Below are 26,307 nucleotides of genomic sequence, written 5' to 3'. Positions count from 1 at the left end.
ACATGCTAGACAGCCACAGAACGAGGTGGACCCCGACATGCAAGGACTCCCTGGCGGCCCCTGAGGACGCTCGCAGCACCTGGTGTCCCGGCTCTCGTGATCCTCCTGCGTTGTCTCCACCTCACGTGCCCTGTCTGGTCGTCCTCCAGGTGCAGTCAGATCAAGGGACTGTGACTTCCCCCTTCCTGGCTGCTGGAGGTGGCCACTAAAGCCCCCAGATCCTTTTCAGAGCAAGCCCCCTACCTGTCAGGTTCTGGTGGGTATGACTTGATGCGCCCACTGTAAGGCTCCACGTTGAGCCCTCCTGAGTTTCCTTCTCAGGGCTGGCTCCAGGTCAAAGCCGCCGCTTCGGCTCTTCCTTCCTTGGGGTCCTCTGTGCCTTTGTCCAGGTTGCCTCCCTGGGCCGCTCTCCTGGAGACCTCCCACCACGGGGTCCTCCGTGAGAGGACATGACTGCCCATCGGGAATCTGAGACACAGCCTGACAGTTTGACCCCTTTTGTGTTGGGGACGTCCACGGGAAGGGACACGTGCTGCACGGAGAGGCTGTGGCCAGGACTGGCAGCCATCTGAGCCTCGGGGTTGCGTCCACACTGCCGACCTGGTCAAAATCCTGGCTCTGCGGAAGTTTGCCTTTGAAGCTCGACTATTAGAGTGTCTCAGGATATCTGCGGTGTGGTACTTCACAGATGGGTGTAGTTCTGGCCTCTACGGCAGCCAGTGAGCTCTGTCATCTCTGATGTGGCCAACGTGGACGACCGTGGCTACCTGCAGGTCATTTCTGGTTCCTGTCCTGGCCACCTGTTTCCTCTGTGGAGCCCAGTGGTTCAGTCTGTCCCTTTAGGATGGCTGCTTTCGTGGCGTTGATAAAATACAGAAGGATCTGCACCATACACGTTTTACAATGAGCATGCTGGTTGTGCTCCTTTTCAGAAGGCAGATCGTTTTAAAGGATAAAGCCAACATGAATTGAGCAGGTAGCTGGTGCAGAGCACCAGCCGGGCCTGGAGTCGGGAAGACTCATCACCCTGAGTTCAGATCCTGCCTCAGATACTTCCTAGCTGGGTGACCCTGGACAGGTCACTTCACCCTCTGCCTCAGTTTCCTCCTCTCTAAAATGATCTGGAACCACTCCAGTGTCTCTGCCAAGAAAACCCCAAATAGGGTCCCAGAGAGTCAGACGTGACTAACAGGGCTAGATAACAATAACAAAGCGTAAAGTACTATTTCTGCTCAAGAACAAATGGCAAAATGCTTTCTAGACTGACGTCTCTGCCGGCATGTCCATCTTTCTTCATATACTCTTAGGAAGTCAGTGGAAGTTTGTCAGACATGGGGCCTGAGTTTCCTTCTCTGGAAAAGGGGATTGTTCCATTCGGTGACCTTGGACGCTCCTTCCATCTCCTCACCCAAGAAAGTGTCACCATTTTCCTGCCGCCTTTTCCAAGACACCCACAGCAGAGTTGAGGACATGTGTTTGGTGCCCATGATGAGGGCTTTCCTTTTCTCCTTAAAATGACAGGCAGCTGAAGTCCTCTTTGCCTGGGATCAGAGTGTCCATGCGGCTGTGTCCATGGGTGCAAGTCTGTTTTATTGAGCCAAGTCTCTCTGACCAGCCTAGAAATGAGCTCACGACAGAACTCAGTGCTCCCCTCGGGGCCTTTCTGCTTTGGATTCGTTTTGAGTCCCGAGGTTTCCTTCCTGAGAGCACCTGCTCCCCCTGTAGTAGATCCATAGACATATTGGGTACGGTGACAGCAGCACAAAGTCCTAGAAGCAACTCCCCCCAAAACTGGCTTAAAGTAAAAATAAAATTATACGTATCTTGTGCACCTACTTATTCCCCCTGCCTTGTCAGGGATTGGTGACCTTGTCTTCTCCAGATGGCTCCAGGAAAGTGCAGGCTCTGACCAGTCATCAAGTGGCCAGGCGTTTACTGAGTGCATGCTGGGGAGGCAATGTGGCCAGCGTGGCCCTTTCTCTCACACTGAGGCTCTGAAGGAAGGGGCAGAGGCATTTTCCTTTGCTTTGGCCCCTGACACTTTAACAGGGGAGATAGGTCAGCTTTAAAGAGCTCGGAGAGACGCCTAACTGCAGCTCAGCTCCCCTCCTGGGGCCTCAGATCATAAGGGAGAGAATGTCTCAGCTCCCTTCCAGCTTTAGTCTATGGGCCACAAGTGCCAGCTTGGGAATATGTCATGGGAAGGTGCTGTTCGCCCCCGTGAAGCCACAGGTCCTGGAGGGATCCCCCAGGCAAAACTCAGTTTGCTTTTGACTTTGTCTTTACTCAGTTGGAATCATTTGTAATGAGCTTTGACAGTTTAAATAAGAAGGCAAGTGTTCCAAGTCCCTAGGGTGGGAAGAAATGGAGCCCAAGGTACAGCTGGAAAGGGTGGAAAGGGCTTGAGCTCTGTGTGGTGAGGAACAGAAAGACGGAAAGAAAAGGGAAGGTGCTCTGGCAGAGCTGACCTGGGCGTCCCCAACATCTAATGGTGAATGCTGCACTCCTGGCCCCTCGTCCGCGGCTCCTCACTGCATCATCACTGCGTCAGGGCTGCCCTTTGTGTGGTGTTCCTGGGAATCCTTGCTCTTGTGCTGTGGCCCTGGCTCTCTTGACTCTTACACACAAACATTGTCGACGTATTGTCCATCACTGTTGACTTCTTTGGGGTTCTCTGTCCAGTCTGAGGGTGTGGATTTCTAGATTAACCCCCATCCCTCCCCCCAGCACTGATTTGTCTGCTGAGAGGCAACCGCCTCTCTAGTAGTTTTCATTTGTCTTTCTCATTAAGTGACCTGGCACATTCTCCAATTTGGTTTTTAATGGTTTGTACTTGTTTTGACGACTCTTGTTCAGCTTTTGCTGCTTACTTATCTTTGGGGAATGAGCTGCATTGGTTTCATTCCTCCAGCAGCTTCTTCCCCTGAGGCTTTTCTTTGTAGTTCATGGATAAACCCAGCTTGAACTCTCAGGAAGCTTGGCTCCTTCAGAGCGCCATCTTGAAATCAAATATGTATAATGCTGAATGCTCTTTTGAATCATTTCGGCCAAGTCCGCCTTGTTTTGGGGGGAGAGTGTTTGAAATCCTTGTTGGTTTTGCTTCGTGTGACCAGCTTCGTGTTCTGTCACTACCCCGCCTATCTCCTTAGCTCACAGAACACCGGGAGGGGCGACATGCGTACAGCCTGGACCCTCTCTGCCACTGCCCACTGTACGAAGAAGCCATGCACTTGGTCGAAGAGGGGAAAATTTACTCCAGGGTCCTTAGGTACTGTTTCTGTTTTACTTTACTTATGTCTCTGGAAAATGTGCCGTCTGTGGCTGTTTTTGTAATCTTTGCTAAAAATGTTCATGAGAAGACGGAGAAATAGGAGGCTTTGCCCAACTAAATTGCTTCTTATCAAGACGTTCATTTCAAGACATCTAATCTTGACTTTGTCAGTAATGAAAAGACATGTGTTTCTCATTACCAGCCTGAGTTCAGGTCTGGTCTAATTCCAGATTCATATTAGGCTCTATCCTGAAAATAGCTTCATTTTTGGCCCTTGTTTTCTGTAGAACTGAAATGTTGGAGTGCCTTGGAGACAGCGACTTTCTTGCCAAGCTTCACTGTATCCGACAGGCTTTCCAGGTAAATGACTTTCCCAGCTCTGTCCTGTCCCTGTGCTTAGTCCTGTTCATTTCACTTTGCTTTCAGAGAGCCTGTAACCCGTGGACAGAGCCAGGAAGTAGACCCCCGGCCACAGGGAGCCCCGGGGGTGGTTAGCCCAGCCAGTCCTGCCTTGGCCCAGAGGTGGCTGTTTTGCCACCAGGCCGTGCTGACCTCTGACACTTAGCAGTGGCTTGAGCTCCAGTCCCCACATCTCTGGGACTGGTGCGTGTGTGTCCGAGGCACTTTGCAGGCCTCGAGTGTGAGCCCAGCCAGGCTCCTGAAGAAGAGGGAGGGCCCCGGCACCAGTCCTCATGAGCTGGGGCACCTGGTGCCATGCCTCCTGTCTGCACTAAGCCCTTGGATCTGGGTTGCTCACTCATGTACCCTCACTTTAACTTCCCTTTCTCCTTCCCTGTTATGTCAATCAGTCACTTCAGGTCTTGGGGGGGGCGGGGGGGGTGGGACTCTTGCAGGTCATTCTTTCAGAAACAGCCAACAGGACATTTCTTGCTGAGAGTGGAAGAAAAATTTTATCAGCTTTAATTGTGAAGGCAAGAAAGGTAAACCCGATTTTGTTAACAAAGTTGTTATTCAGTCAGAAATTAAAACACATTACAGTTCTTGAAGAAAGGAAGGATTGATTGTTCTAGGGGATTCTAATTGTTTTGTGCATGCGTGTGTGCCTGTGTGTGTGTGTGTGTGAGACATGTGTGTGACTGACCTGGGCACTGGGTGTCCAGAGGCAAAATGAAACAGCCCCTGCCTCCAGGAGTGTGTGTTCTACTGGGGGATAGCATGTGTACAAATAAATCCATGCCCATGCAAACAGCCTCAGTCCAACTCCTCATTCTGACTGTGTCCCTTAGTTCTCAGGTTCCCTTGGAAGGGTCACCACAGCCTGTTGGCCCTGGAGTCTTGGGTAGCCCTCCCAGGGTTCAGTGATCATTGAAGCTGCTGCCGCCATGGTCTTTGGAAGACAAGGGGGAGGGTTGGCGATGGTAGCTAGGATCTCAGAAATTTTGGAATTCAAATTTACTCTTTTTCCTCCCCCTCATGTTGGGCCAAGGAGGTAGGTTTTGGAGAACGAGCTTCTCTGATGTCAGAATCAAGGGATAGGCCAAGGTGATAGGAAATGTGCCATTCCCTAAGTGTTGATTATGGTTCCTGGGGTGGTCGCAGCCTGCTGGCCTGATGTGGGGCCCAGAACCAGCAGAGGTTATTGTCCGGTTTTCCATTCAACCTGTGTGCCCATTGGCCACATAAGCTCAGGGAGCAGTTACTGCTCATTTCCTTTGGCCTCCTTTGCGACCTTTGAGCAGAGCCTGTTGTCCACTAGACAGGACTCCTGGAACCTTAGCAGTCCCTGTCCAGAGGGCAGCTTAGACTTGGCAGGCCTGAAGCTTGTTTCAAGAAGCATGCTTAGAATTAAAACATGTCATCTTCTTCTTGTTTGCTGATGATATCCTACAGAATCCAAAGAAATTTGAAGATGTTTTTGATGAAATGATCTATTTTTTAGAGCAAACAGACCACTGGGAGAGCACTGAGGTGGAGCTGGCCGCGAGGGGGGTGAGTCTCACTTGTTTTCATTCACTTCCTCCTCCAGCCTCTGAGCTGCCCAAAGCAAAGTTCCAGAATGCCCCCTTGGCTCCTCTGGAGGCCAAGCGTGGGGGCCATGGGAAAGGTGCCTGGGTGTAGACAGAATCTGAGCCAGCAATTCTTCCTCCTGGTGGTTCCTTGTGGACCCGATGACTCAGTCAGTGTATTTCTTTTCATGAGTAGAGTCTGGATTCATTCTTTTTTCCAGTCCAGGCGCTAATAAATAATCGTGTGTGTGCATTTTTTCTCATTTCATGCAGGTGAAAAATCTAAATTTTTATGACATTGTCCTGGATTTTATATTAATGGACTCCTTTGAAGATTTAGAAAACCCACCCACATCTATACAGAATGTCGTCAACAATCGCTGGCTGAACTCCTCCTTTAAAGAAACTGTAAGTGGTGGTTGACTTCTTTTGTGAGGTCCTTGTGGGCTGTGAAAATGGGAAGCTCTTAGTCTCCACCTTCCCCTAAGCCTTTTTTTTGTAAAAATCAGATTTTTTTTCAATTAACAAACTTTTTTTTTCTCTTCCTCAAACTAGTGAGGGACAGTTTTAGAGAAACCTGGGAAAACTTGTATGAGCTGAAGTGAAATAAGTGAAATAAGCAGAATCTGCTGTTTGAACTTGAAGATAAAAGTCCATTATATAAATAGGTTGGTGTGGAGGGGTCCCCTGGGAGGAGAAAGTTTGCTTTCTAGGAGCTCCATGTAGCCCCAGCAAGGACTCCGTAGGTGTGGCGCCATGAGAGCCCTGCCCTCTGGGGACAAAGACTGACTCACGCCCAGCGAACTGAACCATTGAAAAGAAAGCATTTTCAGGCTCAAGTAGACCCATGTTAAAGGACCTGAAGGGACACACAAAATGACTTCAGCTCTATTTACTTGGTGCTTGCTTTGGGTGCATCGTGCCGTGCCCTCTCCGCCCGCTTCCTGGGGCCCTGGGTCACCCCCACGCCAGGCGTCAGAGGAGGAGCTTGGTGAGGGGCCCTGATGAGGATCTCGGACCTCGGAGCGATGACTCGTGTGGTTTATCATCGTCTGCCTCTTCCTTTAATTCATTGAATTCTGATTTTCTCTAGTTAGTATGACCTTGTCTTATAAGAAGTCATTCTCACTCATTTCTCTAGTTGATAGGGTACAGTGACCTTAGAGCTGTAGACACAGGAGCCTGGGCTTGGGGGATTCCAATGTTATGTTATATTTCTTAGGTCCTTATTTGGATAAAACCGGTAGCAGGGCCCCAAACTATTTCTTTAGGAGAAACCCCAGATTACATAGTGTCCAGGGTCTTTTCTGTGTGTATTTTTAGCTTCTGTTTGAGGAGTTTGATGCACTTTAGCTTTGAGTGCGAGAGGGCCTATGCTCAGCAACTAGGGGAGCCTTGGCAATACATGCTGCCCAGTTTTGCTGGTTGATTCTTGTATTTAATTTTTATTATATTTATTTATTATTAATTAATTATTTATTATTCTATATATTATTTATAAATTTTTATTTATTTTATTTTTTTCTTATTTTTAAAAATTAATTTATTTTTAGTTTTCAGCAATCACTTCCATAAGCTTTTGAGTTTTAAATTTTCTCCCCCTCCCTCCCTGCCTCCTTCCCCAAGGTGGGTACACTCTGATATAGGCCCTTCAATATACATTCCTATTAAACATATTTTCACTTTAGTCAGGTTATAAGGAAGAATTAGAACCAATAGGAGGAACCACAAGAAAGAGAAAACAAAACAAAACAGACAAAAAAAGAAAGAGCAAATAATATGCTTCAATCTGCATTCAGACTCCATAGTTCTTTCTTTGGATATGGATAGCATTTTCCATCATGAGACTTTTGGAGATGTCTTAGATCCTTGCATTGCTGAGAAGGGCTAAATCCACCAAAGTTAGTCATTGCACAGTGTGGCTGTTACTGTGTACAACGTTCTCCTGGTTCTGCTCACTTCACTCTGCATCAGTCCATACAAGTCTTTCCAGGTTTTTCTGAAGTCTGCCTGCTTATCATTTCTTATAGCACAATAGTGTTCCATTACATTCATATACCACAACTTGTTCAGCCATTCTCCAATGGATGGTCATCCTCTCAATTTCCAATTCTTTGCCACCATAGAAAGAGCTGCTTTAAATATTTTTGTACATATAGGTCCTTTTCCCATTTTTATTTCCTCTTTGGGATACAGACTTAGTAGTGGTATTGCTGGGTCAAAGGGTATGCACATTTTTATAGTCCTTTGGGCATAGTTCCAAATTGCTCTCCAGAATGGTTGGATCAGTTCACAACTCCACCAACAGTGCATTAGTGTTCCAATTTTCCCACATCTTCTCCAACATTTATCATTTTCCTGTTTTGTCATGTTGGCCAGTCTGATAGGTGTGATGTGGTACCTCAGAGTTGTTTTGATTTGCATTTCTCTCATCAATAGTGATTTAGAGCATTTTTTCATGTGACTATAGATAACTTTAATTTCTTCTTCTGAAAACTGCCTGTTCATGTCCTTTGACCATTTATCAATTGGGGAATGACTTGTATTCTTATAAATTTGACTTAGTTCTCTATATATTTTAGAAATGAGGCCCTTCTCAGAGGTGGTGATTGTAAAAATTCTTTCCCAATTTTCTGCTTCCCTCCTAGTCTTAGTTGCATTGGCTTTGTTCGTGCATAAACTTTTCAATTTAATGTAATCAAATTATCCATTTTGCATTTCATAATGTTTTCTATCTCCTGCTTGGTCATGAATTCTTCCCTTCTCCATAAACCTGACAGGTAAACTATTCTTTGCTCTTCCAGTTTGCTCATAGTTATCAGCCTTTATATCTAAATCATGTATAAATCATGGTATATGGTATAAGATTTTGGTCTGTACCTAGTTCTACCATTGTATTTCATTTTTTTAAAAAAATCTGTTGTTTGTTGGTGGAGTTGTGAAATGATCCAACCATTTTGGAGAGCAGTTTGGAGTTTTGCCCAAAGGGCTATAAAAATGTGCATATCCTTTGATCCAGCAATAGCATTTCTAGGGCTATGTCCCAAAGAGATCACACAAACGGGAAAAGGACCTACATGTACAAAAATATTCATAGCAGCTCTTTTTGTGGTGGCAAAGAATTGGAAATGGAGGGGATGCCCATCAATTGGGGAATGGCTGAGCAAGTTGTGGTATATGAATGTGAAGGAATACTATTGTGCTATAAGAAATGATGAACAGGCTGACTTCAGAAAAACCTGGAAAGACTTGTATGGTCTGATGCTGAGTGAAGTGAGCAGAACCAAGAGAACGTTGTACACAATAACAGCCACATTGTGTGATGACTAATATTGACAAACTTAACCCTTCCCAGCAATACAAGGATCTAAGACATCTCCAGAGGCCTTGTGATGAAAAATGCTATCCACATCCAAAGAGAGAACTATGGAAGTCAAATTACTATTTTTTTTCTCTCCTGTTGAGTTTTGTTTCCTCTTTCTGATGGTTCCTCCTATTGGTTTTAATTTTTACTTACAACATCACTAATGTGAAAATATGTTTAATATGAATGTAAATGTATAGCCTGTATCAGATTGTGCGCCATCTTGGGGAGGGTGGTGGGGAGGAAGGGGGAGAAAAATTTTAAACTCAAAAGCATATGGAAGTGATTATTGATAAATCAAAATAAATTAATAAAAAAAAAGAAATTTGGTATAGAAACAAAAAAAAATCTGTTGTTTGAGAATAACACAAAGGAGTGTGAGTGCTTTGTGCTTGTCATTGGCAGTCAGTGTGTTCGCCTTTTAAAGGCATAACCTTGAATTCCATGAAGGAAGACCCTGAGGCCCTGGAGGCTGAGGGCAGGTGGCACACGCATGCCCCCTTCACCTCGGCCTTTCTCTTCCCTGTGCATATATAGGCCGTGGCGTCCAGCTGCTGGTCAGTGCTCAAGCAGAAGAGGCAGCAGATGAAGGTAAGTGCCTTTTGTGTGATGGGGGGGCCTGGTTCTCATTTTTTTTTAAAATTATCTTAGTGTCATGACTGTGTCCTCTTCAGCAGCGTCCTCTTCACTATGCTCCCGCATAGTGGGAGCAACAGTCAGTCTCACTCTAAGCCAAGCTCTGAGGTGTAAAGGGGAGAGCAGGCGCCCCGCCCCTCCCCTGGGTGTTCTGATTTTAAGCTTCACCAGACAGGAGGTGATGGTAAGGCCATTGTGTAGGGAGGCCAAGGTGGCCCTCCTTTCAAAGAGACATGATGTAGGGTGAGGGACATCTGGAGGGAAACCCTAAGCATCCACAGCTCTCCAGACTGTCTCCAGCGGTGGATCTGGGGGGCTTCCTCCTGTCTCTGCTGAACTTGAATCTCTCTTCCCAAGGACCGAGGACAGTGGTTGATCTCATCATAGGCCTCAGGACTAAGAAGAGGGCCTCGGGATCACACCCTTCATTTTACAGACGAGGGGTCACTCAGAGTCCTGCAGGCTGGCCAGTGAGGAGGTGGCGTGTTGCTACGAGCACCTTCAGGCCAGGGCGGGAGAACCTCTTCTGCTCTAAGAGTTTGCTGGGGTTTTTCAAGAGGAGCTTTCAAGAAAGCACCATAGGCTTGAATCTCACCAGCTCACCAAAATGAACTAACGTCTAGCTACCCAGTTTGTGGGCATCCGGCCCCTGCTCTTTTTCTGCCCTCGATCACTGTTCAAGACAAGTCTGTCCATCAAGGAAATGAGACTTTCGATGCCACGTTAATGCACAGTGAAGAACTCCTTTATATTTTTGTCAGTGACATGGACAATGGCCTCCATGATGCACCTGCTAATTTTACGGGTATGACACAGCTCAGAGGGAGATCTTGGCTGTCTGGAACATCAGGCCAGTTCTGGTCAATGGAATGTCAGAAGGATAAGTGGCGAATGTGATGCTTGAAAACTTGATTTTTCTTAATCCAAGTACAAGACAGGGGAGATGCGGTCAAACAGAAGCTTGTCTAACAAAGTTCTGGGTGTTCGCATGCCTGTCAGCCAATATGGCGGCCAAGATGGTGGTAAGGGAGGTGAGAGCGGTGCTCATCCTGCTGAGTCTTGTTTGGTGGGAGCCACCGCACCTTAGGAAGGGTATTGGCAAGTTGCAGAGGGACCAGAAGGACCTCTCAGGTCCATTCTCTGTGAAGATGAGTTAAAAGAACCCGACTGCTGAGCCTAGAGTGAAGAATGGCTGGAGGGGATCTCATCACTGTCCCCCAGCCTTTGGAGGGGAATTGGATTTGCTCTTGTTGGTGCAGTGAGGTTGACCAGGAGAATGGCTGGGAGTGGCCAAGTCAGGCTGGATGTGGGCCTGAGAGCAGCCTTGTGGCCACGTGCCTGTGGTAGGGGCTGAGTGACCACAATCTGAGACTCTTTGCTCTTCCATACTATTGCACGTGGTTGGGAGGCTCAGATGAGATCACAGAGAGAGAGAGAGAGAGAGAGAGCTTCTTGGCCCTGAAGGCACTGTAGAAGGACCAGTTACCAGTGATATCCATTATTTGTTTTAATGAGTATTTACCAGTACTCTAAAAAGATGACTTAATAGCTGATTAAGGCACAAAGCAAACCCAGAGTGATTATCAAGCAATAGCACATGGTTACATGGCTACTGATCATGATGATACTGATGAAAGGGAAGAACTTCCCTGCAGTGTGATGTGCTTAGTTGGGATTTTCCAGCAAAGGCTGGGTGACCTCTTGTTGGGGCAATTGTTTGGGGGAGTCTCCATCAACTAAGGATTGGCCTGGGCGCTGTCGATGTCTCTTCCGGTTCTGAGATTCTGGGCTTTATGGTACAGGCCGTCTTCTGGGCTGACTCTTACTAACGTACCTACTGTGTACTAGTCACCGTACCAGTCATTGGGGATGTGGAGTGAAGGAAAATGACGAGGAGCATGGGTCTTTCTTAGTGGCAGATGCCATAATTTTTGGTTCATCCTACTCACTACTCCCCAGCTAGCCAGAAAATGATTTCCATCTTCTTTCTTCTTCAAAATTGGCACGCTACGATCGTTCACATGCTGCCTTTGTGGTGACCCAGGAGAAGGTCAGCCAAAGGAAACTACTCCCTTGTCACAGATGAAGAGGAGACTGAGGCCCCACACGAGGACATCAGGAAGGCCAGGGCTCCCTCTGCAAAGGACACACCTCCAGCCAAAGAGATGGTTGTTGCCACCCCTGCCGAGAAACCCATGTGGCAGGCAGCCCCAGCTGGGAAGGAAGACTGTGCCTGCCAAGCACAAGCACAGAAAAGAAAGACAGCCCCTCCCCTGCGGGGCCTACAGTCTAACGGGCCACCACCCCATGCCCAAGAAGGCAGCGATGAATGAAGGGTCACAAGTGGCACGAAGATGAGTCATCTTAGCTGAAGAGCAGCCGCTGCAGCCTGTAGGGTGGAGGAGGCTGAAGACAGGGACCAGAGTCCAAAGAAGTAGGTGCTAAAGAATGGGCAGGAAGAGGAGGGGGGAGGAGAAGGAAGAGGAAGATAAGGAGGGGGAGGAGGAAGGGAGAGGAAGGGGAGAGGAAGGAGGAGGGGGAGGAGGAGGAGGAAGGAGAGGAAGGGAAGAGGAAGGAGAGGAGAATAAGGAGGGGGAGGGGGGAGGGGGGGGGGAGGAGGGGGGGGGGGGGGGGGAGGAACTCAAGGCGGGAGGCAGATGAGGCAGGACAGAAGCCAGTGATGACATCCGTGGCCTCCAGGGTTTAGACCTGCCAACCAAGAAGTCCGAGAGAGAGGAGGCCACGCCGACTTCCTATGGCCATCCTGCAGACTCTGGTGCATCAACCCATAACTCTGGGCGACTCACCTTCTGCTGCCCACCCTCGGCTGTCCCAGCTTTTCTCAGGACCCAGCGCACAGTGTCCTCTCTCGGGGCCTTTGCCTAGCTCAGGCCCTTCTTGGGCCCCTCGGGTGTGAGTGTTCTCTCCCTCTGGATATCCCGCCCCCTCCCCCAGCACCCACACACTAGAGGGGGAGTTTATTGAGGGCAGAGACTGATTCCTTTCTTCTTTATCGCCCCAGCTCCCTAGCCCTTAGCAAGCATTGAATCAGGGGTTCTTGACCCATTGTCCACAAGCTTGTGTCTTTTTTCATATTTGGATCCACTCTTCCAATGTGATTAGCTCCCTTTTGACCCTATGCATTTGCAAACATGATTCTGAGCAGGGGTCCCCAGGCTCTGCCGGACTGCCCAACTCCCCCTTCTCAGGCACGGCTGTCTTTGCCCTTCGGTCAGTTTGCCCATCTGCCCTTCTGTGCAGGCTGAGCTTTGGATTGTCAGGGTCCACAGAGTTTACTCCTCACAGTTCTCCTGACAAATGAGAACAGACTGTATGCCTAGCTTCACAGAAGGAAGGCGCGACATGTCTTCAGCAACAGAATCCAGCAGTATAAAAGGATGCGTGTGAACCCTCGCTCACTGTGCAGACGAACTGTAATCACTTGCTTAAGTAGTAATGAAAACACAACGTTTCGTGGATCTGGGGCATATGACAAAAGGTATTACCATATAGATGACTTTGTATTAGAAGAAATAAAAAGAAATCAATTCTACTTGTCTGACTTTCCTTCTGAGCTTCCTTTTCTTTTTTTCTTTTTGGTGTTCATTTTCTTTTAAATGCTTTAAGGACCCTTTTTTCTTTCTGTTTTTCTTTTGGGTAACATTATCCCTAGCCAAAAAAGAAAAGAAAGAGGGTCATAGATTTGGTAGATAGAGTGCCTAAAGACCTGTGGACAGAGGTTGAAAATACTGTATGGGAGACAGCAACAAAAAACATCCCAAAGAAATGGAAGAGCATGAAAGCAAGATGGCACCTGATGAGGCTTTACCAATAGCTGAGGAAACAAGGAAAGGAGAAAGGGAAAGACATACTCAACTGGATGCAGAATTCCAGAAAATAGCGGGAGGAAAGGAGAGGTGGTTGTTGTTTTTAATGAGAAATGCAAAGAAATAGAAGAAAACAATAGAATGGGGAAGACAAGAGATCTCTTCAAGAAGATCAGAGATATCAAGGGAATGTTTCATGCAAAACTGGACATGATAGAAGATGAAAAATGGTAGGGACTTAACCAAAGTAGAAGAGATTAAGAGAGGTGACGAGAATGTATGGGAGAATTATACTAGAAAAATCTTAACATCACTGATCACATAAGGCCACGACGGTGTGGTTGCTGATCTAGAGCTGGACATCTCAGAGACTGAAGTTAAGTGGGCCTCAGGAAGCACTGCTAACAATAAGGCTAGTGGAGGGGATGGAATTGCTGAGCTTTTTACTTAAAATCCTCAAAGGTGATGCTGTTAAAGTACTGCACTCAATACGCCAGCAAGTTTGGAAGATTCAGCAGTGGCCGCTGGATTGGAAAAGATCAGATACACCCCCATCCTAGAAAAGGGCAATACTAAAGGATGCACGGATTGCTGAACAGTAGTGCTCATTTCACAGTCCAGCAAGGTTATGCTTGAACTTCTGCAAGCTAGGCTTCAGCAATATGTGAACTGAGATTACCAGAAGGGCAGGCTGGTTTTCAAAGAGGCAGAGGAAGCGGGGGCCAAATTGCCAACATTCGCTGGATTATGGAGTTTCAGAAAAACAAACAAACCAGAAACATCTATTTCTGCATCCTTGAGTACACTAAAGCCTTTGACTGTGTGGATCACAACAAAATGTGTCAAGTCCTCAAAGAGATGGGAGTGCCAGCTCATCTCACTTGTCTCCTGAGGACCCCATGTGCAGGCCAAGAAGCGAACCGAACATGGAACAACTGATTGGTTTAAGATTAGAAAAGGAGTATGCCAAGGCTGTATGTTGTCGCCTTATTTATTTAACTTAGATGCAGAGTACATCGTGTGAAAATGTCAGGCTGGATGAATCAAAAGCCATGATTAAGGTCACCAGGAGAAGTATCAACAATCTCAGATATGCAGATGCTGCCACTCTGATGGCAGAAAGTGAAGAGCAGTTAAGAAGCCTCTTGAGGGTGAAACAGGAGAGAGTAAAAGCTGGCTCGAACCTTAACATTGAAAAAACTAAGATCTTGGCAACTGGTCCCATAGTCTTCCTGGCAACTAGAGGGAGAAGAAGTGGAAGCAGTGGGAGATTCTTGGGCTTACAGGTCATTGCAGACAGCGACTGCAGTCATGAAATTAAAAGACATTGGCTCTGAGGCAGCTGGGTGGCACAGCGGACAGAGCACCGGCTCTGGAGTGAGGAGGACCCGTGTTCAAATACAGCCTCAGACACTTGACACTTACTAGCTGTGTGACCTTGGGCAAGTCACTTAACTCCATTGTCTAGCAAAAAAAACAAATAAAAAGACATTGGCTCCTTAGAAGGAAAACTTTGGAAAACATGGACAGCAGACTAAAAAGCAGAAATGTCACCTCACCAGCAAAGGTCTGCATAGTCAAAGCTATGTTTTTCCAGTAGCAGTGTGTGGTTGTGAGACTTGGACTATGAGGAACTGAGTGCCGCAGAATCTACGCTTTCGAATTGTGGTGCCGGAGAAGCCTTGTAAGAGTCCCTTGGACAGCAAGGAGATTAAATCAGTCAATACTTAAAAGAGATTAATTCAGGCTATTCACTGGAAGGTCAAATAATGAAACTGTAGCTTAAATGCTTTGGCCGAGAAGACAGGATTCTTTGGAAAATGATATTGAGAAAGATTGAAGGCAAAGGGAAAAGGGGACGGCAGAGGATGAGATGGATGGATGGTGTCATGGAAACAATGAACATGAGCTTGGACAGACGGAGACAGACTACGGTCCGTGGGGTCACGAAGAGCCAGACGTGAGTGGACGACTGACAGCATCCCTAACCCTCTCCCTTGTAGATAGACATCCGTTTAATCTCCGGGTCTGTGAGTGTGTTTGTCCATATGATGGGTCTGGTCGTGGGGTAGTCCTGGGGCAGAGGGCGTGCACAGGTTGGTGCCTTCCAGAATGATTGGACCAGCTCCCACCTCCTTCCTGCCTTGGTGTTCCTGTCTCTGCATGTCTCCTCTAGCAGCTGTCATCTCTGACAGTCTGATTAAGTGTGAAATGGAAATTTTGAGTTGTTTTAATGTATGTTTCTCTAATTCTTAATGATTTGGAGCATTTTTTTTTCAAATTGCTGAAGATAGTTTTGTTTTCTTCCTTTGGAACAGAGCTGCCTGTGCCTATTCACACCCTTTGGTCATTTGTCTACTGGGAAATGATTGCCGTTATCATAAAATGTCCATTTCATCTTCTGTGATGGTCTTTATTACTTGTTTGGTCATCCATATTTCACCTTTCCATAGTTGCAAAAGCTGTTTCCTTCTTTGCTTTTTGAACTATTTATATTTAAGTTGTGTCCATCTGGACTTTATCTCGGTGTGTGCTGTGAGATAGTGGTGGAAGCTTGACAAAGTTTTCCAGCAGTTTTTCTCGAGTAGTGAGCCTTTTCCCAGGAGTTAGGGCCTTTTAGTTTATTGAATGTTTTTGTACTCTGTTTTGTTACAAACGTCGGGTGCCTTGCTGGTTCCACTGATCAACTTTTGTTGTTTTAACATTATTCCTTTGTTTTACAGTTTGAAGTGTACTGCTGCCTGGCCCGCTTCTTTCCTACTTTTCTAATTTCCTTTGAGATTCTTGAATTTTTGGTGTTGCAGATGAATTTTGTTACCTTTTCTAGATTTTTAAAGTAATCTTTTGTAGTTTGGTTGTAGGGCAGCAAATAAATCAATTAATTTAGGTAGTATTATTACTTTCATTTTATTGGTAGGGGCCAACCATAAGCAGTTAGCATCTTTCCAAATATTTAGGTTGCTCTTGATCATTTGACCTTTTGGACTCAGTTTTTGTTGACTTTTGATTTCTGTCTGAACAAACGTTCCCTTGTCTTACTTTTGTCCTTGTCCCTTGGTGCCTGGCAAACCTCCATCGACGGTTTAATGACCCAGTTTGCTAACTTTGTTCTCCTTCCTTTGCCAACAGATTCCTGATGGGTTCTTTGCTCACTTCTATGCCATTTGTGAGCACGTCAGTCCAGTATTAGCCTGGGGCTTTTTGGGTCCAAGAAACTCCCTCTATGATTTATGTTGCTTCTTTAAGGTATGGGCAGCTTTTAAAAATTATATGTGTTCCAAATGAAGACACATGCAGATGGTGTGTGTGCTTTATTCGAAGCCTAAGATGCACTGTCAAGGGGAGTTCTATCTACATTTCAAGCCATGGGCCAGTTTTGTCTGCTCTGGGCTCTCAAGTGCCTATAGTGTTCTGCCCCATTTTTTTCTTCTACTCTTAATACACTTTTCCTTGTGTGTTATTTTTCCTGCCTTGTCTTAGATGATCAATTCCTGGATGGGAGGCTCTGTGTGCTCTCTTCCCTTGTACCCCCAGTTCCTTGCACACAGGGCCTAGGACATGAAGGCAGCTAGGCGGTGCCACAGTGCCCAGAGTCAGAGAGACCTGAGTTCAAAGCCTGTCTCAAACACTTCCTCACAGTGTGACCCTGTCTGCCTCAGTTTCCTCCTCTGTAATAAGAGTTGGTTGTGAGGCCCCCAAAATAATATACATAGCATTTATTGCACCCCTTAGAGCGTTACATCGAGATGAGCTGTTACTGATAAAGGTTTATTATTCTTCCTGCACTTGAGGTGGTCTCGGAAACAGTGGTCATTTTCACCTTTTCACTTGTAATGGGGGCATGTTCTTGCCTGTTCCCGCCATGTTAGAAAACGACTTGCTTTTGGTATTATACAGTATGGGGGTTGGGGCAGGACTTTTTAATTTGGGGTCTTGTGATTTGGGTCCCATTCTGTTTCAAAGAGCAGTGACAGTAATCCAGAAGACAGAAGGGTGGCCCCTGAGAGCTGATGAGGCGCGCGCACTGCACGTGGCCGTAGAGGCCATCCCTGCCCAGGATTTGCTCTTCCTCCTACATGCGCCTTCAGTTCCTGTCCTGTGCCTCAGATGAGGGATGCAGAGGTCTCAGGGGCGCTTTCCCCACTGTGTGTGTGCACAATTCCTGCTTCAGGGCTGGGTTCATGGCTCAGAATTTTAATTTTAGCTTAAATAGACCAGATACCTTTTATTTATTAAGGCTAGCCCTCCGTTTGTTTTTGGTTTTGTGTCCCTAAGGTATATTCTTTGTGATTCGTTATCATTCAGAATGGGCGATCTCTCTGGGTTGAAGCAGTGGTGGCACAGGCCCTCTCCATAAACCCCCGCTTTCCTGTTTTGTCTGCAGGACCAAGTCCTCTATTTTCTCAAAGACATCTTTGATTTGGAGAAGGTCCGCTATTCCAGCATGGAGACCCTGGCCGAGGACCTTATGCAGCTGCTGATGGGCCGCACCGAGCTTTTGATGGCGTACCTGGGTACGGACACCCTGAGACACACAAGCAGCTGTGTGAGTGGTCATAGCCACACCATGTCCAGCGGTCTGGTGGAAGCCAGAGTCCAGTGAGGGGCCAGGCCATGGGGGTGAAGTATCGAGGGACGAATGGGTGGACGGACGGACGAAAGGATGATCAGGCTGGACGTACCTTCAACAGGGCCATAATCCCTAGAAAACCTCATTTCCAAAATGTGTGTTTTTCACAATTGTTGCTTGTGATTGAAGTTCATCCTTGTTCCATGGAGGTGATTGACTGACCCTTTGGAGGACTCTGGTGTGAACTGTTGAGTAAACATTCTCAAAAGCCTTGCCTTGGCACGTAGCACCCAGCAGGTCACTGCTCTGACCAAGGGCACCCCCAGCTTCCCTGTTTTTCCCATGTGGCACACTGTTCATTCATTAGGTTACATCTCAGTGACAGTGTATTTCACTTTGCCTTGAAAATGCATCTGTGCATATCAGCCATCTCCTTTTGTACTGAAGCCCAATTAAATAATGCAGGAAATAGAAATGTCCACCGTTTAGGCAGTAGCGATGTCTGATGTGTGCTGTTTGTATCATTGTCTATGTCATTTTATCAGAAAAATTGCTGTGGCTCCTCAGTGTCTGTGTGATCCGTTTCCAAGAATCCACCCTTTGGGGTCACAGTGGAAGGTTTCTTGGTCAGGCCTGCTTCTGATTCTGTAGGTTACAATCAAGAGGCAAAGACCCTCCGTCTCTCTGGCAGAGAGGACTTGGAAGGCTTTCTTCCCCTCTTCTTCTCTCATTGAAATTGCCCCTTCATGAGCTCAGCTTCAGTGGGATGTCCCCAGGAATTTCAGATTGTATGTGGCGTTGTGTGATCCCATACAGGAGACACCTCCCACGCCCCAGCACGTGATCGCTTCTGGCAAGACACTAGCTCTTGGGCAGTTTTCTTTTTAACTCTGGTTTTTTCCCTCCAGATTTAACCCCAAGAGTGTTTCCCGACCTAAGCGATTTGGTCATTTCAGGATCCATGTGATGGATGCATAAACCAGTGAATGCACTGCGCTCTATTCTGCGCATGGGCTTCTTCAGCTGGGTTAGGGGCTCTGGGTGAGGGGCAGGAGCCCCCGGAGGGAGGGAAACCTTTTCCTCCTGAGTTGTCTTTTGTTCGCCCTAAGGAGTTCTCTCTTAGGTGACCTAGAGTGGTTTTAAACAGCATTTTAGATGAAAGTGCCTGGTTTCTCTTCATCGAGATGTCAGCACGAAGCAGGAAAATTGTCATCATTGTTTTAAATGAGAATCTGCCCAGTGTTGACATAATAGGAATGACTTCTGGATTAGGATAGTCAGAATGTGTGTTTGCCCAAGTTCAGGTGGTGACCACTGTACCTGGCCTGGGGTTATCCAAGAGACAAGATGGATGGTTCCTTCAGGTTTTATTTTCCGATTTGGAGTCTCCTGTGTATTGGGAGGGCTTACTTAGCTTTACAGCCTTTGTGCCATGAAGTTTTATTTGATTTTTATTTTTCCTTACAACTTGGGCAGAAAGGAGTTGTACTTTATGAACGTGTCTCTACTTTCTGATTGAACATTTTGAAATGTGATTTTATTTCCATGATTATTATAATTGTTGTAGTCATCTATTTTAGCAACCAAACTATGGGGGGAAATTTTGTATAGTATTTTTATGTTTGACAAAAGATTTGTCTGAAATCAGTTTTGCACTATTGAATGCGATGCTGTTACCCTATGACACCTGAAAGTTAATTTCATTGGCCAGCGTATACATATTTACGTTCCCCTGAAAGCATATTCAATATATGTGTTCTCTCTTATGGAATTTTTACTCCAGAAATGGACAATTATATGCAAGTGTTTGGTTAGTTATGCAAGGATTGTCCTCTTCCATATTCCAGTGCAGTTTCTGTGGAAGGAAGTGGGCCAGCTCACCAACTGCCTTCTAACTCAAGGATTTCTGTTTTGGCCTTCAATTAAAGGGATGGTAGTGACCAAATAGGATTTCAGGGATTTCCATGTGGAAAAGGTCTCTCCTCTAGGAAGAGAGCTTATCTTGGCCTAATGTGGAGAAGAGCTGTCTTTCTGAAAAAGGATGTTTACAAGAGCAGAGGAGCCCAAGAGTCATGGATATCTGTGTCCGTTTGCCTTAAAACTGGATTAGAAACACACAGAGCATCTTTTGCAATATTAGATAAAGCAGATTTTAGTCGCATGATCTAAAATCTCTGTGGGGTCAAAGCCTAGCTCATTTTTTGTGGAGTTGATTACAGAGGAAACATGGGATCTGCATCAGACACACCTGTTTGCAGGTCGCCAAAGGCTCTTTCAGTAGTCTTCGGCAGGAGACAGTAGTCAGTGTGGAGGTGATGTGCTGACCTCTCTTTCCATTCCCCAGGATGGTTAGCCACATAGATTTCCCACTCACTTGAAAGGCCAGACCTTTTCTTCTTTGAGGGTAGCACTTTCGTGTGTTACATATGTTACCAAGAAGCAAGGGAATACGTTTAAAATTCAACTAGCAGATTTTTCTAGGCACACACCCTGTGCACAGCTCCAAAGGACCAGCATTTCTTTAAGCTTCGGAAGTAGGAATGCTGAAGAGAAATGTCAGCGGCCTTCTCCATAGCTTTTCACACTCGGAAGTCAAGATTTGCATGAATTCCCCCATTTGGCTTTGCATTTTGACTGCAAAAACATCAGGAAAGAGTTTTCAATGTAGACTTTGGAGTCATGACATGACTTGGCAGGATCTGGAAAAAGACTTTGTGGTTTGTTTTGACCAGTGTGGAAATGTCCTTGTAGATGAGCATGGTTGGTAATGGTGTCATCCTTTATCTGTTCTTAATGACTGAACTCTTGTTAAAATTGCTTGTTTTGTTTGGTGGAAACTATGTATTAATTGAAATTAGCCAATGCCAAGAGCTGTTTTCTTTTCTTACCTAAATGTGCAGTATGGCTCTCATTCATCTATATAACAATGAAATACTATTAAATATCACCATAGCAGAAAAATTGCACTGACTGTCTCTGTCTCTCCCCCAACCTATAATAGATATGAATGTGTTTCTATTATTGCCAAATAAAGGACTGATAATCCCTTTTATAGAGCAAGTCGTTTGACTCTTGACAAACATTGACAAAAGACCAGCTGTACGTACATGGTCTGCTTAGAAGTGATAGAAACTAATAAACATGAGAGCGTCCCGTACAAACCGAGGCATGGAGGAGCTTTGTGGAGGCATCATGGGAAGGAGGCATCACACTGGCTCCAGCTTCAGTGAGAACGCTGGCACTTGCTCCCAGGAGCTATACTGGTGTAGCAGGAATGGGCAGGTGGGGAAGGGGAGGGGGCAGGGTCCCCTCTTCTGCTCCCCTGCTTCTGCTGGACACCTTTGAGGAAGTTTGATAGCAGCCGGGGCAAAAGCATGTGGCAGAGGCAGGTGGATGTGTGACCCCTTCAGTGCGGAGTTCAGAGAAGGGGATGTCCTGATGCAAACATTGTCCTTGAAGAAAGAAGAAGATGGTCTACACGGTCCCTGTGCAGTGTCCTACATGCAGTTCCTTGCAGTGTAGCGACTTTGAAAGCGCATTTACCATGTTGGAGCCTTGGGAGGGCGTGGGAGGGTGGAGGGTTATGTGTGACCTGTGGAGGAGAGGGAGATTTCACCAGGGTGCAGCCCCATGTTTTAGGGGGAGCAGATGGGCTATTTATAGGTTTCAGCTTCTGTTCAATAGCTTTTGTGAGTCCTCTGTATCTCTTATTCCTGTGGGGTGAAATAAAAGCTGTTCTATAGCCAATGTGCATTTGGTACCTTAGGTGCTTGTGAGGGAGCCAGGAACCCCTTTCGATCATTTTTAGTGAAACTTACACATGAGATATATCATTCATGACTGCATTAAGATTTTTCAGTTGGGGACAATGAGCCTAAAAGAAAAACTGACTTTTGGTCAGACCCTTAGGAAGGGCTAGGGCTGAAAATTAGCATGTATTAAGTGCCTACTGTGTGCCAGACACTGCTAATCAGGAGTAAACTGAACAACCACTGTTAGATAAGACACCCTAAGGACTGGACCAAGACCTCTAAGGTCCTTTCCAGCTGGGAGACCTGATTCCAGAGAACAAACACTGGGGCTTTTTGGGTCTTCTGGGACGTGTATGGGTCAGGCCGGAGTGCTCAGGCAGAGATTTTCTGGGTGACTTCGTTGTTTTCTTTGCAGTAGATACAATAGCTGCATCTGCAGAAGTACTTTGAAATTTGAACTATTTCTTGAGCTAAAGAATTCCACCATGTTGTTTCCATGTTGTGAGTCTCCCCTCCTTTTTCTCATGAATTCCCCAACCAGGGCCCTGAGGGCCTCGGGATCTGTTGCCTCCCGTTCTCCTCTCACGTCGAGGATCTCTCTGCTGTGACTCTATGCTTGCCTTGCTCACCTGTAACGACTTGTTTCGTAGCGCATTGCAAAAGTGGCATCCTGAGCATCACTTGGCAGAGGACCTCACATGATTTGCGTTTGCATCTTCCCTTAGAAGAGGGCACCCTCCAAAAAGCACATGGATTGCCTTGAGGTAGCAAGTAAACTAAATGTCCAAGACCGTTCCCTACAGCAAATGCTTCAGTTGGGGTCATTTTCTTGGACCATTTGGATTTCTTTCCATTGACTGGATGAGAACTCTTAGGTGAGCATTAAAGTGTCACAGTTGGGTTAGGATGCATCCTTCAGCTTTTATCATATTTTATTAATGTCTTTTTACATGGAAGCAGCTATAAAACCCAAAGGACAAGCTAGAGAGATGGAAGGCATTGGAAGTCGTCGGAGGAAATGAAGGCACAGTGACTAAGCCCAAGTTGCCCAGTTCTAAGTGATGGAGACAGGGCTCCAAGCCACTCGATCAGGCCTTGCCTCCCTTAGTAGTCGTCTGATAGTTAAGCCTCCTCTAGTGCCCTGTCCGTAGTCTAGCCACCCTGGGTTCTCAGTGGCATTTGTAGCGGGGCACAAGCTTGAAGATCATGAACTCCACGGACCAGTCCAACACGATTCTGGAGATACTTGAAGCCATAGTGATGAATTTTTTTGGCCATGGTGACTCCGAAGAACTGGCTATAAAGGCCTGGAGAGGGTGCTCACCTCCATGCTCAAAGCAGCAGACGTGCACTGCCCTGGGATGTGAACAAATAGCCACCTGAAACCGTCTTTTCTAGGCAGATAACTTCCCCATCTCTCTGCATTGCTTGCTGGACCTCTCCACCCTTAACGTGCTGCCACTGGAACCTGCCCCCTCACAAATTCTTGAGTTACTGTTGATGAAACCTGTGGGTGCAGACATGTTCCTTAGGGGCAGGAAAGGTTTGGTGCTTGTTTGAGTCGTCCAGGCTCACCACCTTGGAGCTCGCCCCCATGGCTTGTCATTTCTGCATCTCTCCATCCATCTGTCTGTCCATCCATCCATGTGTCCATCCATCCATGTATCTATCCATCCAGCCATCCATCCATCCATGCATCTGTGCATCCTCCACCCATGTATCCATCCGTCCATGCACCCATGCATGCACCCACCCATCCATGCATGCATGCATGCATCCATCCATCCATCCATGTATCTGTCCATGCATCCATCCATCTATCCATCCATCCTCCATCCATGCATCCATTCATCCATCCATCCATGCATCCATGCATCCTCCATCCATGTACCCACCCATCCATCCATGCATCCATCCATCCATCCATCCATGCATCCATCCATCCATGTACCCACCCATCCGTCCATGCATACATCCATCCATCCATCCATGCGCCCATCCATCCACCCACCCATCCATCTCTTCTTACCACTCATAGCTTTGACTCTGGTTCTGACTATTATATCAGCCTCCAAGCTGCTCTCCCCACTGCCAGGCTCTCTGCTCTCTGATCCAGCTTCCACACAGCTGCCCAATTTATATTCTTGAAACATATATCTGGCTGTGCACCTCCCTGCAGAAACCCTCCGGCTCCCCATCACCTCTAGGATCAAACACAATCTCCTCAGTCTTGCATTTAATGCCTTCCACAATAAGGCTCTCACTTCCCTTTCTCTTCTCCCATTCCATTCCTTTTCTTTGTTCTGTTCCAGTTACATTGGTCTGCTGATTGTTCCTAGTGCACAGCGTTCGGCTGCCTGACTGCTTGTCCCTTATGCCTAGAATGCGTGTTCTTCTCGCCTCTGTCTTCCTTCAGGGCACAGCTCCTGTGTTATCTCTTCCTTGGGCTTTTCCTGATTCACATTATCACTCACTCCTTGAAATTCCTTTCTCTATATTTTTGTACTTACTGACTCATGCTTCTTCCCCTCCTTAGGTTGTGAGCTTTTCCAGGGTCATTGCCTGCTGCTTGTGTGCACACAGCAGGCATTTAGTAAGTGAAACCCAAAGGACAGGAAGATAGCGTGTGGGTCCAGTGCTGTCCCAGCACACTCCAGACTATCATCCAGTTTCTTTCTTTGTGAAGTCAGCAGGCTGCCTCAGCACTCACTAACTGTGGGACTCTGGGCACTCTCTGTTTTCCCATCAGAAAATGGCGATGACCATTGTCTTCTTGATAGAGCTGTAGTAAAGGTGAGCAATGGTATGACAAAGGTAAGTTCCACAGAGAGAGGAGATCCAACTTGATAACAAAAGGGCTGACTATATAGACGGGGATATCATCTGCATAGAGATGAGCTTGTATCAAGGTCACTTTTGCAATAGCTTGTTTTATAGTCTTTTTTTTTTTTTTTTTTTTTTACTCCAGGGCTGGTGCTGTATCCACTGCACCACCTAGCTGCCTCTTATGTAGTCTTTTTAAAAAATAGTATTTTGTGTTAGATGGGGCTTGGAAACCTTCATTTTATGGAGACATTTCCTTTATAAACAAACTTGATGTATTACTGTCATGTATAGAGCTTTGCGTTTGTGATTTCAGTAGAGAGGCTTTGTGGAGAAGAGAGCTCATTTGGGGGGAATGCTGCTTGGTTATTTTAGAAGCCAGTTCCCCTGGGAATAACTTCACAAAATAATCAGAATTTGGATGAGTGAATTCAACAATTTGTCCAATGTTTTCATGGCAGTGAAAACCAAATATTCTTTATGTGTCTACATTTTTATAAAATGTTATTAAACTGCACCCATCTGCATTCAGTCTTCCTGGTGATGTGGCATTTGATCTTTGGGAACTAAAGTCCTAAGAGTCTCCTTATGAATTCTCCCATGAGCAGTAAGGGAATGATTTATTTGCTAAGGGAAAGCAGCTGATGACTTCCTTTCCTCTTAGCTTGCCTTCCCACCTCCCTGAGGGGGCCAAGCTTGGGGGCCACATGCAGGCCCTTCCCTGGTAGCAGCTGCTGCTCACAAGAAGCAGCCCAGGCACCACTGGAGAGTCAGATTGCCTGTAGCAGCACCAGCGTGTGCCCCTCACTCCCAAGGATGGCTATTTTAGAACCTTATCTCAGATTGTGGAGTGAAGGGTCTGTCTCCTATTAAAAGAAGCACAGACATTGCTGAGCAGGTGGAGAATTTTTTTCTGGAGGGGTGTATGACAAGGGGTCTTCAAACCATGTAGGGCTGGGATCTGACTTGGAGGAACTATTTCCATGCCACCCAGTTGTCCTCTGAGATGGGACAGTGGCTTTGCTCCTCCCTGAATGCCTAGGACCATAAATTCAGGGCTGGAAGGGACCTCCAAGGATGTCTAGTCTGATCCCTTGGCTTTCCACATGTTGAAATAAAACAATGAAAAGTCCTAGACCTCCATGGGTTCCCTGTGGTGGGGATGACTTTTCAAAAAAAAAAAAATTAAGTCTCTAACTTTTTATTTATCAAAGACTTAAGGCAGATATTTACATAAGAAATACAATGCAAAGTGTGACTCAGAGGAACTCTGGGCTCCCAGCAGCCCAGGGTCCTAGCAGAGAGGGTCTTCAGCAGCAGATGACAAAAAGGTGGAGTCTCCTCTCCAGGAACAAGTGCATTTCCTGAGCCCTTGGTGAGCCAGTTCAACTCTCCATTGGCTTCTCTTGAACCCCTGGTTCCTTTGTCATTACCTGCCATCTACTCTTCTCTCTTTCTTCTTCCCTGTCTCACAGGAGGAGGTGGCCTTACTTCCGACCAAAGTAGAGGTCCCATTCCATGCTGTCTCCTCCAACAGATTGTTTCTTCTAGCTAAACTCCTCAAAAAAGCCACCTACAACCGGCGTCTCCACTTTCTCTCCTCTCATTCTCTTCCAAACTGCTTTCAGTCCAACTTAGGACCTCATCATTCCCTCAGAACTGTTCTTTCCGAAGTTACCAGTGATCTCTTAGTTGCCAAATCCAGTGGCCTTTTCTCAGGCCTCATTCCCATTGACCTCTCTGCAGCCTTTGGCTGTTGATCCCTCTCTCCCCTTGGACACTCTCTTTTCTCTCATTGTCTTTCCCCCTAACTCGCCCCCACTCCTATATTTCCTGTTACTGCAGGAGGCATCCCCATCCTTCCAGTCCCTCAGCTTCCAATCTAGGAATCACCCTGGGTTCCTCGCTCTCAACCCCCAGATCCAAGATGGTGCCAAGGCCTGTTGATTTCACCTCTGCAGCCTCTCTGGTCCATTTCGCCTCTGCTACACCTCTGGTCCATGTCACCTCTGCAGCCTCTCTGGTCTATTTCGCCTCTGTTACACCTCTGGTCCATTTCGCCTCTGCTACACCTCTGGTCCATGTCACCTCTGCAGC

General features: G+C 46.6%; 2 protein-coding genes across 2 annotated transcripts in view; both read left to right on the top strand.

Moving 5' to 3' along the window:
- MIGA1 (mitoguardin 1) overlaps positions 1-20,687 on the top strand; it is a 54,890-nt gene extending 34,203 nt beyond the window's left edge. Inside the window, exons 8-15 of the mRNA XM_027874025.1 lie at positions 3,150-3,268; positions 3,559-3,631; positions 4,126-4,212; positions 5,123-5,221; positions 5,512-5,646; positions 9,140-9,193; positions 16,195-16,311; positions 17,450-20,687. Of these exons, the coding sequence (XP_027729826.1) occupies positions 3,150-3,268; positions 3,559-3,631; positions 4,126-4,212; positions 5,123-5,221; positions 5,512-5,646; positions 9,140-9,193; positions 16,195-16,311; positions 17,450-17,668 (903 nt within the window). The 3' untranslated portion in view covers positions 17,669-20,687. The remainder of the gene's footprint in view (positions 1-3,149; positions 3,269-3,558; positions 3,632-4,125; positions 4,213-5,122; positions 5,222-5,511; positions 5,647-9,139; positions 9,194-16,194; positions 16,312-17,449) is intronic.
- A 3,375-nt stretch (positions 20,688-24,062) lies between these two features.
- Positions 24,063-26,307, top strand: part of NEXN (nexilin F-actin binding protein) — a 73,693-nt gene continuing 71,448 nt past the window's right edge. The window contains exon 1 of the mRNA XM_027874068.1: positions 24,063-24,180. The gene's annotated coding sequence lies outside the window, so the exon portion shown is untranslated. The remainder of the gene's footprint in view (positions 24,181-26,307) is intronic.

The sequence above is a fragment of the Vombatus ursinus genome, unplaced genomic scaffold (assembly GCF_900497805.2).
Source record: "Vombatus ursinus unplaced genomic scaffold, bare-nosed wombat genome assembly UNPS02014804.1, whole genome shotgun sequence".
In the NCBI taxonomy this organism is placed as follows: Eukaryota; Metazoa; Chordata; class Mammalia; order Diprotodontia; family Vombatidae; genus Vombatus; species Vombatus ursinus.
This window is presented reverse-complemented; position numbering and strand designations above follow the sequence as displayed.